The sequence below is a fragment of the Mesoplodon mirus genome (assembly GCF_964341445.2).
Source record: "Mesoplodon mirus genome assembly, chromosome: 11".
NCBI classification, from domain to species: domain Eukaryota; kingdom Metazoa; phylum Chordata; class Mammalia; order Artiodactyla; family Ziphiidae; genus Mesoplodon; species Mesoplodon mirus.
In genome coordinates, this window is record NC_138987.1 from 73007968 (window position 1) to 73023869 (window position 15902).

Below are 15902 nucleotides of genomic sequence, written 5' to 3' on the forward strand. Positions count from 1 at the left end.
TTTTTACAATCTACCATGTACAGAATTTACTAATTGAGGCACCTTTCAAAATCTCTAGTTATTGTGTTTCTATAGTAATATCCCATTTTTCTCTTTTTTCATGATAATGTCTGCACTCAATGTGTTTGAATAAAATATCTGATGTTTATATCTATTCATATCTTGTCCTCTCCTTAAGACTTTATTATCATTCTTCAAAGAATTTCTTGTCTCATTTTTGCATACTTCTGTTATATAATGGTCAAATATTGATACCACTGTTGCCATTAAAATATAGGTATAAAAATAATTACAAGTCCCACTTATCAAGTGATCTCAGATATCAAACTATTTTAGTATAGCACCATACGCTGGACAGCCCTTGTGGTATTTTAAGATGGGAATTAACCTGTGTGGCGGCATCTGACTACTTGCTCACAAAACCATTTCCTTTTCCTCTTGGACACACAGCTAGACTGTATTTCCCAGCCGCCCCTGCAGTTAGGTGTAGTCATACAACTGTGTTCCCGTTAATGGAATGTAGGTGGAAGTGATGTGTTTACTTCCAGCTTTAGTAGTCTTCCTCCTCCCCATAACCTCCATTCTCTGAAGAAATGGAGAGACCTCTGAGAACTTAGAGGATGGAAGAACCACAGATGGTAGGAGCCTGGGTTCCTTAATTATTGCTTAGAGAAGAACCAACCAATAGAGTTGTCTACTCAGGAACACCCACATTGTACATTTGTATAAGCAGGAAATAAGTCAGCCTAATCTAATACAACTGCAACTCACTGGGAAATGGATGCAAGATCCTTTTCAACTCCTCTCCTAAACTTGTTATTTCTCCTTCCCCACTCTGATACCCTGTGTTAGGGTGACTTATTGGGGATGGAAGAGAAAATGAAGGCTTAGATAGATAAGTGAATGGCAGAGCTAGGACCAGAATCTAGGCCTCTTGATTCCCCAACTAAGCTTTTCAGTCCCTCACCCCCAATTATGCTACATTGATGGACGGTGCCAAGAACCATTAAAAGAGAAGAAGGAAGGTATCAGAAAGAACACAGGCAACAGTGTCAGTTGCCACAGAATGACAGAAATGGGCAGACATCAGTGAATTTCTACCTAGACTATGAGATATTTTTTCAATGACTTAGTTGCTCTTTTGGGAGAGTTAATGAAGTTACTGGTCCTTGGGTTCATTAAGCAGGTGAGATTCATGATTTTAGAAAAGGATATATCTATGGATACCTCACGCTGATACTCAGAATCTGAGCATTGGAAATATAGCGGGAGGAGACTGACATCCAACTTAACATAATCATATGAAATTAAACAGGCAAAGTCACTGACCTGAATTCACTAATAATTATTAAAGCTTCTATTGGATTTATTTAATTGTATATCTTTCTAAGAAACTGGAACATACATTTTATATTGTTTGTTTATGTTCTTTCTTTGTGTTGTGTAGAAAATTATATTCCCTTCTTTGGTGCTGCACCTCTGCCTGACACATATGACCATATGACATTTATTTGATTATTTAGCTCTCTGCCCTATTTGACTATGAGCTCTTTAAGGTCAAGGAACATTGTTTAGGTGGCATGCAGTATTAAGCACTGTTTAATGTTGCTTGTGAAAATATATGGGATTGGGTAATTTTATTAGCTTAACTTTTTTTTTTTTTGCGGTATGCGGGCCTCTCACTGTCGTGGCCTCTCTCGTTGCGGAGCACAGGCTGCGGACGCACAGGCCCAGCGGCCATGGCTCACGGGCCCAGCCGCTCCGCGGCATGCGGGATCTTCCCGGACCGGGGCATGAACCCGTGTCCCCTGCATCGGCAGGCGAACTCTCAACCACTGCACCAACAGGGAAGCCCTAGCTTAACTTTTGACCATAGAAGTTGGAGATCATTTTTTTTTCTGTGTCTTGAAACCAAGAATATGAAAAAGAATGGAAGATACTTTTTAAAAAAAGTTCATGACTTGTTTACCTTAATTGGACATAAATATTTCAAAGAAAATCAGCTAGATGAAGGAATAAGCTTAGGTAACAGATGACTATCATATCATTGCAAAGGGTTTTCTAGGAGTTCTGACACATGTATTGGAGATTTTAGAAAATTTAGAATTCATTCTCTCCTACTCTCACCCATCACCCAATTTCCATTCCTGGGAGATCAACATGTACTGTCTGGATAGCATTGAAAATTGGCTTTTAGGAAGATCAGAGTTGGGTCTGTCTTTAGGATGTTTTAAAACACCTAGGATATACCCTGGAGGTTCCACGCGCTCAGATCGCCGTAGGTCACAGACACTCTTCTTACCTGTCCTTCCCTCCATCACCACTTGTCGGGAAGAGATTCCTCCGCTTACTGTGGTTACCACCATGGAGTAGAGGCTGCCCGACTTGAGGGAGTGGAAGCTGTATCTGCTGGTCTCACTGGAGACACTTTCATTTTTGATGACCACGTTTTCATGGATCAGTAAGACTTGGTAGAAGTCTATGTCTCCCAGTGCTTGGGTCCAGTTAGTGAATAGACTGCTTGTTGTCCCTTGGTTGGCCACATGCAAGCCGGTCACTTGGGCAGGCACTAAAACAGAGTAGACAGGGAAGAAAAAACAGATGACACTTCGTCACCCTAAGGAAGTGTAACAAAAATGAGTAAAAAATGGAGATAGTCTTGAAAATGCTAAAAAAAATATATATTTTTTGATATAGACACTCAGCTTTATTTCCTGTGAAATATGGAGAACTATTCCCCTACAGAGACTCTACCATTCTGAAAAAGCTGCTTATATGGGAAATCAAAATTGTTTCAGATCCAAGGATAAGATGATGCATGCCTATTAGGTAGTCTTGATTTTTACATTTTAAATAATAAAAGGCTGCTATTGTTTTTATTATATGATATTGCTTATATGTGAATTCTAAAAAATAATACAAACGAACTTATTTACCAACAGAAACAGACTCACAGACATAGAAAGCAAACTTATGGTTACCAAAGGGGAAGGAGAGGGAGGGATAAATTAGGAGTATGGGATTGGCAGATACATAAAAGGCGCTATTTTTGAAGATTGCTTACTTAATGTTATTTTATCTGTCTCTACTCCATGAGAACTCAAAGCCACATGATCTACTGGAGCTAATGGTTGTTATGGGGTGGTATTGGGAAATCTCTTTAACCTGATGATTAGATTGTAGTCTAGGAGACTGGTAATTCTTTATTGGCACATTCTCAAGAGGACTATTCTTATACATGAAAATGCTACAATACTATATGTTATAGTATTATATAATAATAATAATGATAATGAAAATGATAACAACTGATTGCCTGTTATGTGCCAGTTATGGACTCTATGCTTTATAGATGTTATATTATTGGATACTCATTCAAAACTCTATAGAGTTGATTTTTTTTTTTAAATATTGATAGATATTACCCATATAAACAAAACTTCTTTGAAGGTTCTCAGTAATTTTTTTTTCTTTTTTTTAAATTAATTTATTTATTTTTGCTGTGTTGGGTCTTCGCTTCTGTGCGAGGGCTTTCTCTAGTTGTGGCAAGTGGGGACCACTCTTCATCGCGGTGCGCGGGCCTCTCACTGTCGCGGCCTCTCTTGTTGCGGAGCACAAGCTCCAGACGCGCAGGCTCAGTAGTTGTGGCTCACGGGCCTAGTTGCTCCGCGGCATGTGGGATCCTCCCAGACCAGGGCTCGAACCCGTGTCCCCTGCATTGGCAGGCAGATTCTCAACCACTGCGCCACCAGGGAAGCCCTAGAGTTGATTTTTTAAATTCCCTTTACAGAGGAGGAAACCAAGGATCATAATGTAAGTAACTTAGCCTATACAACAGTGCTAACAAATTGTCATTCTGGCGTCCAAAGCCTGATTTGTCTCACCTATGAGCCTGTGCCCTTTACCTAATTAACAACTACTGTGATTTTTAACCTGTCCATTGACAAATCTTTTACACAGATCTTGAAGTTGGCACTTGATCAACATACATCTCCTTTGTGCCTCTTCCCAGAATTATGATAATCAAAGGGAGTGGAACCTTGCACAACCCTTCTCAGAAGTCACTGACTTTTGGATTTAGGTACAAACATACTTATTAAAATACATTACTGTACATGGATCAAAAGATTCAATTCCAATTCTAAATTTCATATGGAAAGCAAAGGAATTAATATGCCAAAACAGTTTTGAAAAAGAAGAATAAAGTTGGAGGACTAACATCATCTGATTTCAAAACTTCTAAAAAGCTACAGTAATGAAGATAGTGTGATACTGACAAAAAAGTAGACACATAGACTGATGGAACAGACTTGAAGGTCCAGAAATAGACTAAACACATATACCGTTGATTGATTTTTTTTTTTAATAGAGATTCAAGGGCAATTCAGTGGAGAAAGGAGAGTCTTTTCAACAAATAGGACTGGAATTATTAGATGTGCATAAGCAAAGAAATAAACTTTGCCCCATATCTCACACATATACAAAAATTAACTCAAAATTGATTATACACCTAAATTTACAACCTAAAACTATGAAACTTCTAGGAGAAAATTTTGGTGACCTTGTGTTAGACAAAGGTTTCTTAGGTATGACACCAAAAGCATGATTCATGAAAGAAAAAAACTGGTAAATTGACATCAAAATTAAAAACTTATGTTCTGCAAGATATACTAATAAATTAATGAAAAGATGAGCCAGGGGAGGAGATCCAGATAGTGGAGTAAGAGGACAGGGAGCTGACCTCCCTGTCACCAAAAATACATCTACATGTGGAGTAATTATCACTGAAAACTAATGGGAAACTGGCAAAAAGACTCTTGTACAACCAAGACTGTAAGAAAGATACACATGTATAGGGTAGGAGGGAACAGAAGTGATTGGGTCAGGAACTGTGCCCCTCAGAGGGGACTCAGAGGACAAGGGAGATGATATTGGTGGACACTCAACCTGGGGAGTGAGCAGGTTAAACCAAGTTTGGGCATCTCAGTCCTGGTGTCCTACATGAGGAGACAAGCCCCTTTAGCTGGTTGGAGAACTGCTGGGACAAAGAGAAGAGCTGAGGAAGTCTGGACTCCACGCATGAGGGGCACACACATGCTGGCTAACCCCCAAGGCAGAGCAGAGAAAGGTCTGCTCTAGTGGCTGCCGAGTTTCCCATGACCACCTGGCACACATACCAGCCCAAGCCAAGCAAACATTCCGACCCCACTCCCTTCATGCCACAATGTGGCACTGGATCTGGGGCAGCCACGGCTGGGGAAGAAACTCGACTGTGGGACCCAGAGGTGACCCGGAGCAGCTCCACTCCGGGCTGGAGCAGCACACCTATACTTGGTGCTTACTCAAGCAGTACCTCAGGCTGCCCAGGTCTCTGACGGGGTGGCCACTCCACCACAGCTAACCTCTGGATACATGTAGAGCTCACATGGGTCCCGCCTGCCCTGTGGAGCATTTCCACGACAGGGTGGGGGCAGTGGATGCAGGTAGTAGTGATCAGCTGGGAGAGACAAAGGGGACCTGCACCAGAGGCTGCATCTGAGTGGAGCCATAGACACCTACACGGGCAGCACATTGGAACTCTGTCTGCACACAGGCCCCACTTGCTTCAGCACTCCCCTCCTCTGGAGTAAAGGTCCTGGTGCTGGGAGAGGGAAAAACACACACTTAAAGTGAACAAAGTCAGCTCAAGCCTGATCCTCAGGGTTTCTACCCAGCAACTTGGGATTAGACCCCACCCCTGACAGGGCAATGATGGCCACTGAACAGAGAGGAAGTCCCACCTCACACCTGGCACCAGCTCTAGCCCCTCCACCTCCAGCCCAACCTCTACCAAGGTGACAGCTGCCAGCTATCACCCTAAAACAACACCCTGAAGAAAGATTTAACTTGCATTCATGTCAAATCCAGCTCTCGCACCGAAGACACTGGGCGAACACAGCCTGTATAGGGATGCTCCCACATAAGAACACCCCTTTAAGACAACAGTAGGTAACTGTTTCACCTAAATTCATAGGGGCAGAGATAGTTAAGCAAAATGAAAAAGCAGAGGAACTACTCTTAATTGAGAGAGCAAAAAAAAAAAACCCCTAAAAAATAAATAATGAAACAGAAATAAACAATTTACCAGGTAAAGAATTAAAAACATTGGTAATAAAAATGTTAACTGAATTAGGGAAAAGAATTTATCTAAACAGTGAACATTTTAACAAGGAACCAGAAGATATAAAAAAGATCCAATCAGAAATGAATAACTCAATAGCTGAACTAAAAAAAACATACTAGAAGGAATGAAGAGCAGACTAAGTGGTACATAAGTGATCTGGAAGATAGAATAATGTAAATCACCCAATCAGAACAGCAAAAAGAAAAACAAATTTTAAAAATGAAAGCAATTTAGGAGATCTCTGGGATTAAGTGTACCAACATTTGCATTATAGGGACCCCAGAGGAGAAGAGAGAGAGAAGAGGACTGAAAATGTATTTGATGAAATTATGGCTGAAAACATCCCAAACTTGAAGAAGGAAACAGATATCCAGGTTCAGGAAGTGCAGGGGGTCCCAAACAAGACAAACCTAAGTAGAGCCACACCACATATCATAATTAAAATGGCAAAAGCTAAAGAGAGAATTCTAAAGGCAACAAGAGAAAAACAAAGAGTCATATACAAGGGAATCCCCATAAGGCTATCAGCTGATTTCTCTGCGGAGATATTCCAGGCAAGAAGGGAGTGGCATGATATATTCAAGTGCTGAAAGGGAAAAACCTGCAATCTAGGATACTCCACCCAGCAAGATTATCATTTAGAATAGAAGTAGAGATAAAGAACTTCTCAGACAAGTAAAAACTAAGAGTTCATCAATACTAAATCTACCCTAAAAGAAATGTTGAAGGGTCTTCTCTAAATAGAAAAGAAGTAGAATCTAAACGAAAGGGAAAAATCTCACTAGGAAAGGCAAATATATAATAATGATGGAGGATCAACTACTTAAATAAGCCAGTACATATGTTAAAAGACAAAAAATTGTAAAAACAACTATAATAACACTATACAGTTAAGGGATAGGCAGAAGATGCAAAATATGTCATCAAAACCACAAAATGTGGGGGAGGAGAGTAAAAAATGTAGGTCTTTTAGAATGTGTTTGAACTTAAATGACTACCAGTTTAAAACAAGTAGATATAATTGTAGGTCAGCATATGTGAATCCCATGATAACCACAAATCAAAAAGGATAAAATATTTAGGAATAAACTTAACCAAGGAGGTGAAGTATAAACTCTGAAAACTATAAAAACATTGATGAAGTAAACTGAAGACGATACAAAGAAATGGAACGACATTCCATGCTCTTGGATTGGAAGAATTAATATTGTTAAAATGGTCATACTACCCAAAGTAATCTATAGATTTAATTCAATCCTTATCAAAATACCCATGTCATTTTTCACAGAACTAGAACAAATAATCCTAAAATTCACATGGAATCACAAAAGACCATGAATTGTCAAAGTAATCTTGAGAAAAAAGAACAAAGTTGGAACTATCATATGCCCAGACCTCAGATTATACTACAAAGCTACCGTAATCAAAACAGTATGATACTGACACAAAAACAGACACATAGATCAATGGAGCAGGATAGAGAGCCCAGAAATAAACCCACACACCTATGGTTATTTAATCTATGGCAAAGGAGGCAAGAATACACATTGCAGAAAAGACAGTCTTTTCAGCAAGTGGTGCTGGGAAAACTGGACAGCTACATGTACAACAATGAGATTAGAACATTTCCTCACACCATATACAAAAATGAACTCAAAATTGATTAAAGACCCAAATGTAAGAGTGGAAATCATAAAGCTCCTAGAAGAGAACATAGGCAGAACACTCTTTGGCATAAATCGTAGCAATATTGTTTTTGGATTTGTCTCCTAATGCAAAAGAAATAAAAGCAAAAATAAACAAATGAGACCTAATTAAACTTAAAAGCTTTTGCACAGCTAGGGAAATAATTGACAAAAAGACAAACCTATAGAATGGGAAAAGATATTTGCAAACGATATGACTGACAAGGGGTTAATATCCAAAATATATAAACAGCTCGTATAACTCAGTATAAAAAAACAAACAACCCAATTAAAAAATGGGCAGAATACCTGAATTTTTTCCAAAGAAGACATACAGGGGGCTAACAGGCACATGAAAAGATTCTCAACATTGTTAGTTATTAGAGAAATGCAAATCAAAACCACAATGAACTATCACCTCACAGCTGTCAGAATGGCTATCATCAAAAAGTCTACAGATAACAAATATTGGGAGGATGGGAAGAAAAGGGAACCCTCATGCACTTTTGGTGGGAATGTGAATTGGTGCAGCCACTATGGAAAACAGTATGGAGGTTCCTCAAAAAACTAAAAATAGAACTCCTATATGATCCAGTAATTCCACTCCTGGGTATATATCTGGAAAAAATGAAAACACTAATTTGAAAAGATACATGCACCCCAATATTCATAGCAGCACTATTTACAATAGCCAAGATATGGAAGCAACCCAAGTGCCCATCAACAGACGAATGGATAAAGAAAATGTGGTATAAGGACTTCCCTGGTGGCGCAGTGGTTAAGAATCCACCTGCCAGTGCAGGGGACACAGGTTCGCTCCCTGGTCAGGGAAGATCCCGTATGCCACAGAGCAACTAAGCCTGTGCACCACAACTACTGAGCCTGCACTCTAGAGCCCACGAGCCACAACTACTGAACCCGTGTGCCACAACTACTGAAGCCCGCACGCATAGAGCCGTGCTCTGCAACAAGAGGATCCACCACAATGAGAAGCACATGCAGTGCAACGAAGAGTAGCCCCCACTTGCCGCAACTAGAGAAAGCCCAAGTGCAGCAATCGAGGCCCAAAGCAGCCAAAAATAAATAAGTAAAATAAATAAATTTATTTAAAAAATAAAAGACAATTTACCTTTGAAAATACTGATAATGAATGCAGTCCAAGCCCATGCCATTGTTAAAAAAACAACAACAAAAAAAGAAAATGTGGTATATATACACAATGGAATATTACTCAGCCATGTAAAAGAATGAAACTCTGCCATTTGCAGCAATGTGGATGTACCTAGAGAATATTATGCTTAGTGAAATAAGTCAGACAGAGAAAGACAAATACTGTATGATATCAGTTATATGTGGAATCTAAAAAATAATACAAATGAGTGTGTGTGCAAAACAGAAAGAGACTCACAGATATAGAGCACAAACTAGTGGTTACCAAAGGGTTGAGGAAAGGGGGGAGGGGCAAATTAGGGGTATGGGATTAAGAGATACAAACTACTACGTATAAAATAGGTAAGCAACAAGGATATATTGTATAGCACAGGGAATTATAGTCATTATCTTATACTAACTTTTAATGGAGTTATAGCCATTATATTATTATAACTTTTAATAATAACTTTTAATGGAGTATATTCCATAGCAGTGCTGAATCACAATGCTGTACACCTGAAACTAATATAATATTGTAAATCAACTATACTTCAATAAAATAAAAAGACAAGTCATAGACTGAGAGAAAACATTTCAACACACATTTTGACAAAGAACTTATTCTGGAATAAAGAATTCTCAAAACTCAATGATAAGAAACAAAGAACCCTATTAAAAAATGGGCAAAACATTTGAAAATATCTTCTTCCACAAAAAGATAAGTGGATGGTAAATAAGCATATGAAAAAAATGCTTGAAACCATTAGTTATTAAGAAAAGGCAAATTAAAATCACATGAGTTACCTCTACACATTTATTAGAATGGCTAAAATTTAAAAAACCAAACAAACTGAAAATACCAAGTGTTGCTGAGAATACGGAGGAACTGGAAATATCATACATTGCTGGTGGGAATGTAAAATCTTACAACCACTTTGGAAAACAGCTTGGTAGTTTCTTGCAAAGTTAAACGTTCACTTACCATATGACACAGCAATATGAGTGGTGGGAATAATGAAAATGATCTTAAGTCTAAAACAATGCCTTGGACTTTCATTGCTGGCACAAACCATGAAAATCCCCCCAATACACGCAACTGCACGTTGGATAAAACATAAAAATGTAAATGCATGAATGAGTTGTCAAGAATGTAAGGAATTCTCAGAGACCTATAAGAAAGTGACAGAGAGGTAACTGGATCACTGAAGCAGACTGTCACCATGAGGGCATCTTTCAAACATAAATTTAAGCTTTGATTTTATAGCTTTGCAAGAGCTATGAATAGGACTTTCCCAGGGTGAGGAACCTCATAGGTGACTCTGCATAATATTGGATCCTGAAACTTTATATTCTAAGCGTAAGTGAAATACATATTTACTCTCTATTCCCCATATACTGCAGCCTCCTTAATACTAGGTGGAGAAGAAAAAATTTCCACTGAGAATTCATAATGTCAAGACAGCTTCAGTGAGTTTGCAACCCAAATTCATAAAACCCTGGGTGATCAAAAAACCTCAAGTTGACAATTTAGATTAAAATAGGTCTGGGTTGATAGAAATCCTGTGCACCTGAAAGAACCAAGTGAAAAGAAAATTCTTTCTGAAACCCACCTTCAAAAAAGGCCGCAAAGAATTCCCACAGAATAAAATCCCAAGGTATATGAGTTTAGAATAAAACATCACAAACATTTAAGGAAGTAAGCACCATGAGCAAAAGGCAGAAAACTCAGTAAACAACAGCACTGAACTCCTGAATATTTCAGATATTATACTGATCAGACATAGAATGAAAATAAAAATCATTAATTTGCTTATAGCAATAAAGGAGGAGAATGGAAAGAGCAACAGAATACTAAACATATTTGGAAGAGAACCAAAGAACATGTTTAACAGTGAAGAATATAACAATTAAATTTTAAAACTCAGTGGGTGGATTTTAAAATAGATTAGATAGAACTAAAGAAAGATAGATTAGATAGAACTAATGAAATAAAACTAAGAGCTGAGGAAATTATCCAGACTATAGCCCAGAGAGCAAATACATGGAAAACATGAAAAAAAAAAAAAGTATACAATGCCCAGTACAGAACAGGTTTTAATGAACATTTATAAGTTGAATGTTAGACAATTCAGCAGACAGGACACTTTTAAAGCCTAAAATTTATAAAAAATGTTACCTGTTCTTCCTTTGATTGAAGATGAATTTTTTAGGTCTCCACTAATACTGCTGACTGTAGCTATGTATTTTCGTCCAGGCACCAGGTCAGTAAAAGTGAATTCTTTGGCATCTTTGGGGAGCAACTTGTGGATGAGTAAGAGGTCTCTGTCGATTAGTGAAACGATGTATTTCTCCCATTCTGCTGCAGGGGTCTGCCACATGACACCCAGTGAGGTTTCATTGGCGTGTTTGACACGAAGCTGAAGGACAGCCAGGGGGACTGGGGAAAAAGCAATGGACATTCAGGTCATTGATTAACTTGGATACACTCCAGTATTCTTTAGAGATCTGTTCTCTTCCATCCACAGGAGTGTTCTAGTTGAGCATTTCTTTTCTGAATGCTTATGAGCATTTAGAAAAAAAATGCTAATCACAAAAAAACTTTGTTCATGTAAAATAACCAGAAATAAGGACTCAAAAGAATACTCTTGGAAAATACTTTACTGGGTCATTTATGTTTGATCATCATCCAGCAGATATTAATATTTGGAAAATGAAGAGATAACGGGAAGACACAGAGGGCAAGCTAAAGACGTTTCTTGGTCCATTTCTTTGACGTTCTTCTAAGAACATTGCGTCAGTGTAGTTATTTCCTTATTATCAGGCAAGACTAAAAGAGAACATATTTGAATTTCACTCCAAGTATGGAGCATTCCACGTCACAGGGATTTTCATAGACATGTTGAGTTTAGCAGGTCAACTCTCTTATTTGAAAGTTGAGGAAATGGACTCAGAGAGGTTGTGACTTGCCCAAGGAATTACAGTATAATGGTGACAGCAAGAATACGAAAACCCATGTCTCAGTAGCCTCACTCTCCTCTGCCCTAAAATCTGAATATATCCCTCTCCACTTTAACAACTCTTCCTTGGTACCTGAAAATCCCCCATTAGTCAACAGTGGGTCAAGGCAGTGGTTCTCTAACAGTGATCACCAGCAAAAGGTTATCAACTGTCTACTTTGTGGGGAGGATTCTCTCAGATTGTTTCCTTCCTGTTCTTTTGGTTAGAAAGGTCTTTCTTTTAAAAAACAATGAACCTACAAGTGGAAGTGATTTCTAATACTCTAATTTGACAAAATTAAACATTACCAACCTATTTCAGTTTGTCAGTCTATAATGTCTCAAATACAGGGAACCCTGGGGTATGACATTGACGGTTACCTGGGTTACTTGGAAGAAGGATCAAATTAAGGTTCCATCAGTCATTAACATCTTGATATTCGCTTACCTGTCCTGCCATGGCAACGCTTAGAATTCTTCAGATTTCCGCTCTCAACAGTGACTTCGACCTCATACTGTCTTCCCGGTATGAGCCCCACATCACGTATGACGTAGTGTGTTTCCTCCTTTCCCACGGTGGTGTTGAGCAGCACCAAAGAATCATTCAAGAGCAGGATACGGTACTGCTCCCAGTCTCCAGCAGGGGGCGACCAGCTCACCACCAGGGACCTTGTAGAACCATTGCTGTTTGCCTCCAGGTCCCCAACATTCTCTGGAACTAAACAGTGAAATGATGTCAAAAGGAGATACTAAAATCCAAAAGTAAGGATGCTCATTCACTTTTCATGGGCAACAGTAGATAAGAGACCTAATAGCTGCAATTCAAAACATTTCTATCGAATGGGCTTGAGGATGCGGGAAGGGGGAAGGGTAAGCTGGGACGAAGTGAGAGAGTGGCATGGACATATATACACTACCAAATGTAAAATAGATAGCTAGGGGGAAGCAGCCACATGGCACAGGGAGATCAGCTCGGTGCTCTGTGACCGTCTTAATAACTCTCAAAGCTCATAATATGGTAATTTACAGGAAGAAGGCACTGGATAAATGTTTGGTGACATAAATAAAATAATTTATGGGAAACATGGGTAAGTGCTAACTGGCCTTCATTATAAGAGTTGATCAGAAATGTTTTATTCATTAGTATCAATGCTAATTCATTTATGCTACTTAAGTGGTGTGACTTAATGAAATAGCACAGGGCAGAGACAGAAACACAGATCATTCAGGAATCAATCCAAATACATTTGCTTAAATAATCAGATGAATGCAATTAACCCTCGGCTTGACTCTGTATAGCGGAGCCTGGCCCATAGACACCCTGAGTCATGTAGACCATACTTCCCAGTTTGGGAAAGGGATTTTCCTTCTAACTTATCCTGTTCTAATGTGGATCAGAGAGTGATTTGAGCAACTAAAGAATTTCTGGAGCCTTAGACTCACCTGTTCTGCCCACTGCCATCTTATGAGCAGACAATTCACCAGAGACACAGCTGATGGTGACTTGATAAAGTCGTCCAGGGGCTAAGTCTTTAAATTGAGTTTCAGTAATCTGGGGTGCTAATATTCTGGATTCTTTGATGGTTCCTTGGTGAGACAGTGTAATGTTGTAGAAATCCACATCTCCAGAAGGTCTTTGCCACTTGACTTTTAAAGAGGTCAAAGTGCCATCATTTGTCACCTTCAGATTTGAGACTTCCATGGGGGCTAATTAGGAAGAAAGGGAAAGAGATTTTAACTCAGGATATCATACCACTCTTATGGCCAAATTTTGACCTGTGTCTTAATCTCTACAAGCCACACTCCCTGCTCTGAAGAAAACAACTTCACAAGGTAAAAATAATACTGCAAAACCAAAGAAAGGTTGTATGGCTAGTGGAGAGAGGACAAACATGGCAGTCAGGAGTCTAGATTCTGCCTCAAACTTGGCCATTGGTTGGCTGGGCAACCCTGGGCAGCTCTGTCTATCTTACTAAGCCTAGGGGTCCTTATTGCCTAATGATGGCTTGATCAAACAAAACTTAAAATGGTCTTTTCCAGTTCTGAAAATCTTTAAGTGGAATCCTCAAAGAATGTCATCTGCCTAATTTCTTCCTGTCTTTATGTATTTAATAATAGAAATTACATAATAAATAGACTGGTTGACTGGCCATCATAAAATTTTTTGTGCTAAAAATAGTTTCTTTTTCATATTGAATCATGATAAAGTTAAAGCTTAGGAGTTGTGTCATTATTTCATCAGAGGAAAATGATTACAAAGGAGAGACACTTTGGTGAATATATTTTCTACCTTTTGCCTATGCTATAATTTTGGGCCACACTAATGGCATAATATAAATTCACAATGTCTCATTAAAATAATGGGTGTGGCACATTGCTTTTGCATATGCCAGTTAGAAGTGCAATTTGCTCTTGATATACATAAATAATTCTTAAAATATATGGTACATTTTTGTTGGGAATATACATATATATATATTTGAGGTGTGATACGAAAGGTATATAAATATATAGGTGTCCCCAAATATCTTTCCCACCAACCTCCTATTATTTCAGGAACTCTCCTCGCTAGAGTAATGTCTAAGGCACTACATATTTTAGAGTTTCTCTTAAAGTTACATAGCTTCCCAAAGGAGGGGATTTATTAACACATTAGACCCACCAGAAGCATTAGAATCCACTTGAATATAAGCTCCATGAGGGGAAAGACTTTGTCTCTCTTGGACATTGTTATATCCACAATGTCTGGTATATAGTTTACACCTAATAAATATTGATTTAATGAACTAATGAATGAATAAGTATGTATATAAATGATTCATTAAAACTTAGCACAAATTAGTTTCCTGGCTATGTTAGGCTATGAGAACAGGTTCTATAGAATTGGGTCTCAGGAGATGTTTTGTTGGATAGTGGGTTTGGGCAATGGCTGTTTCTTCATACAAAGACCTAAGAGTAGGTCTTTGTATAGCACTGAGAAGAGTAATCCTGGTTCATTGTGAGTGATGTCACAAAGGCAGGGGATGATGCCTGTTTAAGAGAAGGAAGTAGGAATCCTTAACTAAAAAGAGAAGTTAAGACTATATCAGTGATTAACTCTGCTATTTCACAAGGTTGTCAAGGACGAGCCTAAACTTTAGAACGAAAGGGAATCCCTTTTTCTCTCAGTAGAAAAGCGGATACATATTAAGGTCTTCTACAACATATGCATTTCAATTTGTCCTATACTACCATTATCCAACTAATTTAATAAACCTTGTTTATTAAACATTTCCTTGATTTGGGTTTTATTCTTGTTCAGAACAGCTAGGGAAACTTACTTGTCCTGGCTGGTTTCCATCTGTAGTTTTGCAGCCCTGCAGCCTCGGTAACAATGGTGACATTATAGAGGTGACCAGGTATCAGTCCATGAAAAGCATAGGAAGTAGTAGATTTGTCCACAGCATAACTATGAACTAGAATTCCTTTATCCATTAGTATCAGCTGGTATCTTTCCACGTTCCCAGAGCCATGGGACCAGGAAATCAGGAGAGAATTCGTTTTCGCTGAAATACCAATATCTTCCACTGGCGATGGCACTAGTGGGATACAATGCATTTCCCAAGTGTCATTCATAATTTCCTTATAGAAGGTATAGACACATTTCATTTGAAACCACACATCCATTTATGCTTCTCTGTACATCTAACTTGTGTAATAGCTAATGAAAAGAGCACTCTTGAAATTTTATTGGAACCTGGATTAATGCTCTTTTCAAAGTCCACAGCCTAAAGCTACATCATAGTTTATCTGTCTCCCCCATTTAACAGGTATCAAGGTAGATTTTTTTTTTTTTTCCTTCTTGCGGTACGCGGGCCTCTCACTGTTGTGGCCTCTCCCGCTGCGGAGCACAGGCTCCGGACGCGC

The 15902-nt window shown here is 38.7% G+C and overlaps 1 protein-coding gene across 2 annotated transcripts in view; it reads right to left on the minus strand.

Annotated features, from left to right (window-relative positions):
* PTPRB (protein tyrosine phosphatase receptor type B) overlaps window positions 1–15902 on the minus strand; it is a 115818-nt gene that overhangs the window by 55628 nt on the left and 44288 nt on the right. For both annotated transcript variants that reach the window (XM_082636647.1, XM_082636648.1), the window contains 5 exons: window positions 15317–15574; window positions 13440–13703; window positions 12445–12714; window positions 11177–11437; window positions 2303–2569 (listed from right to left, as the gene is read on the minus strand). In XM_082636647.1, coding sequence (XP_082492773.1) covers window positions 2303–2569; window positions 11177–11437; window positions 12445–12714; window positions 13440–13703; window positions 15317–15574 — 1320 coding nt within the window. The remainder of the gene's footprint in view (window positions 1–2302; window positions 2570–11176; window positions 11438–12444; window positions 12715–13439; window positions 13704–15316; window positions 15575–15902) is intronic.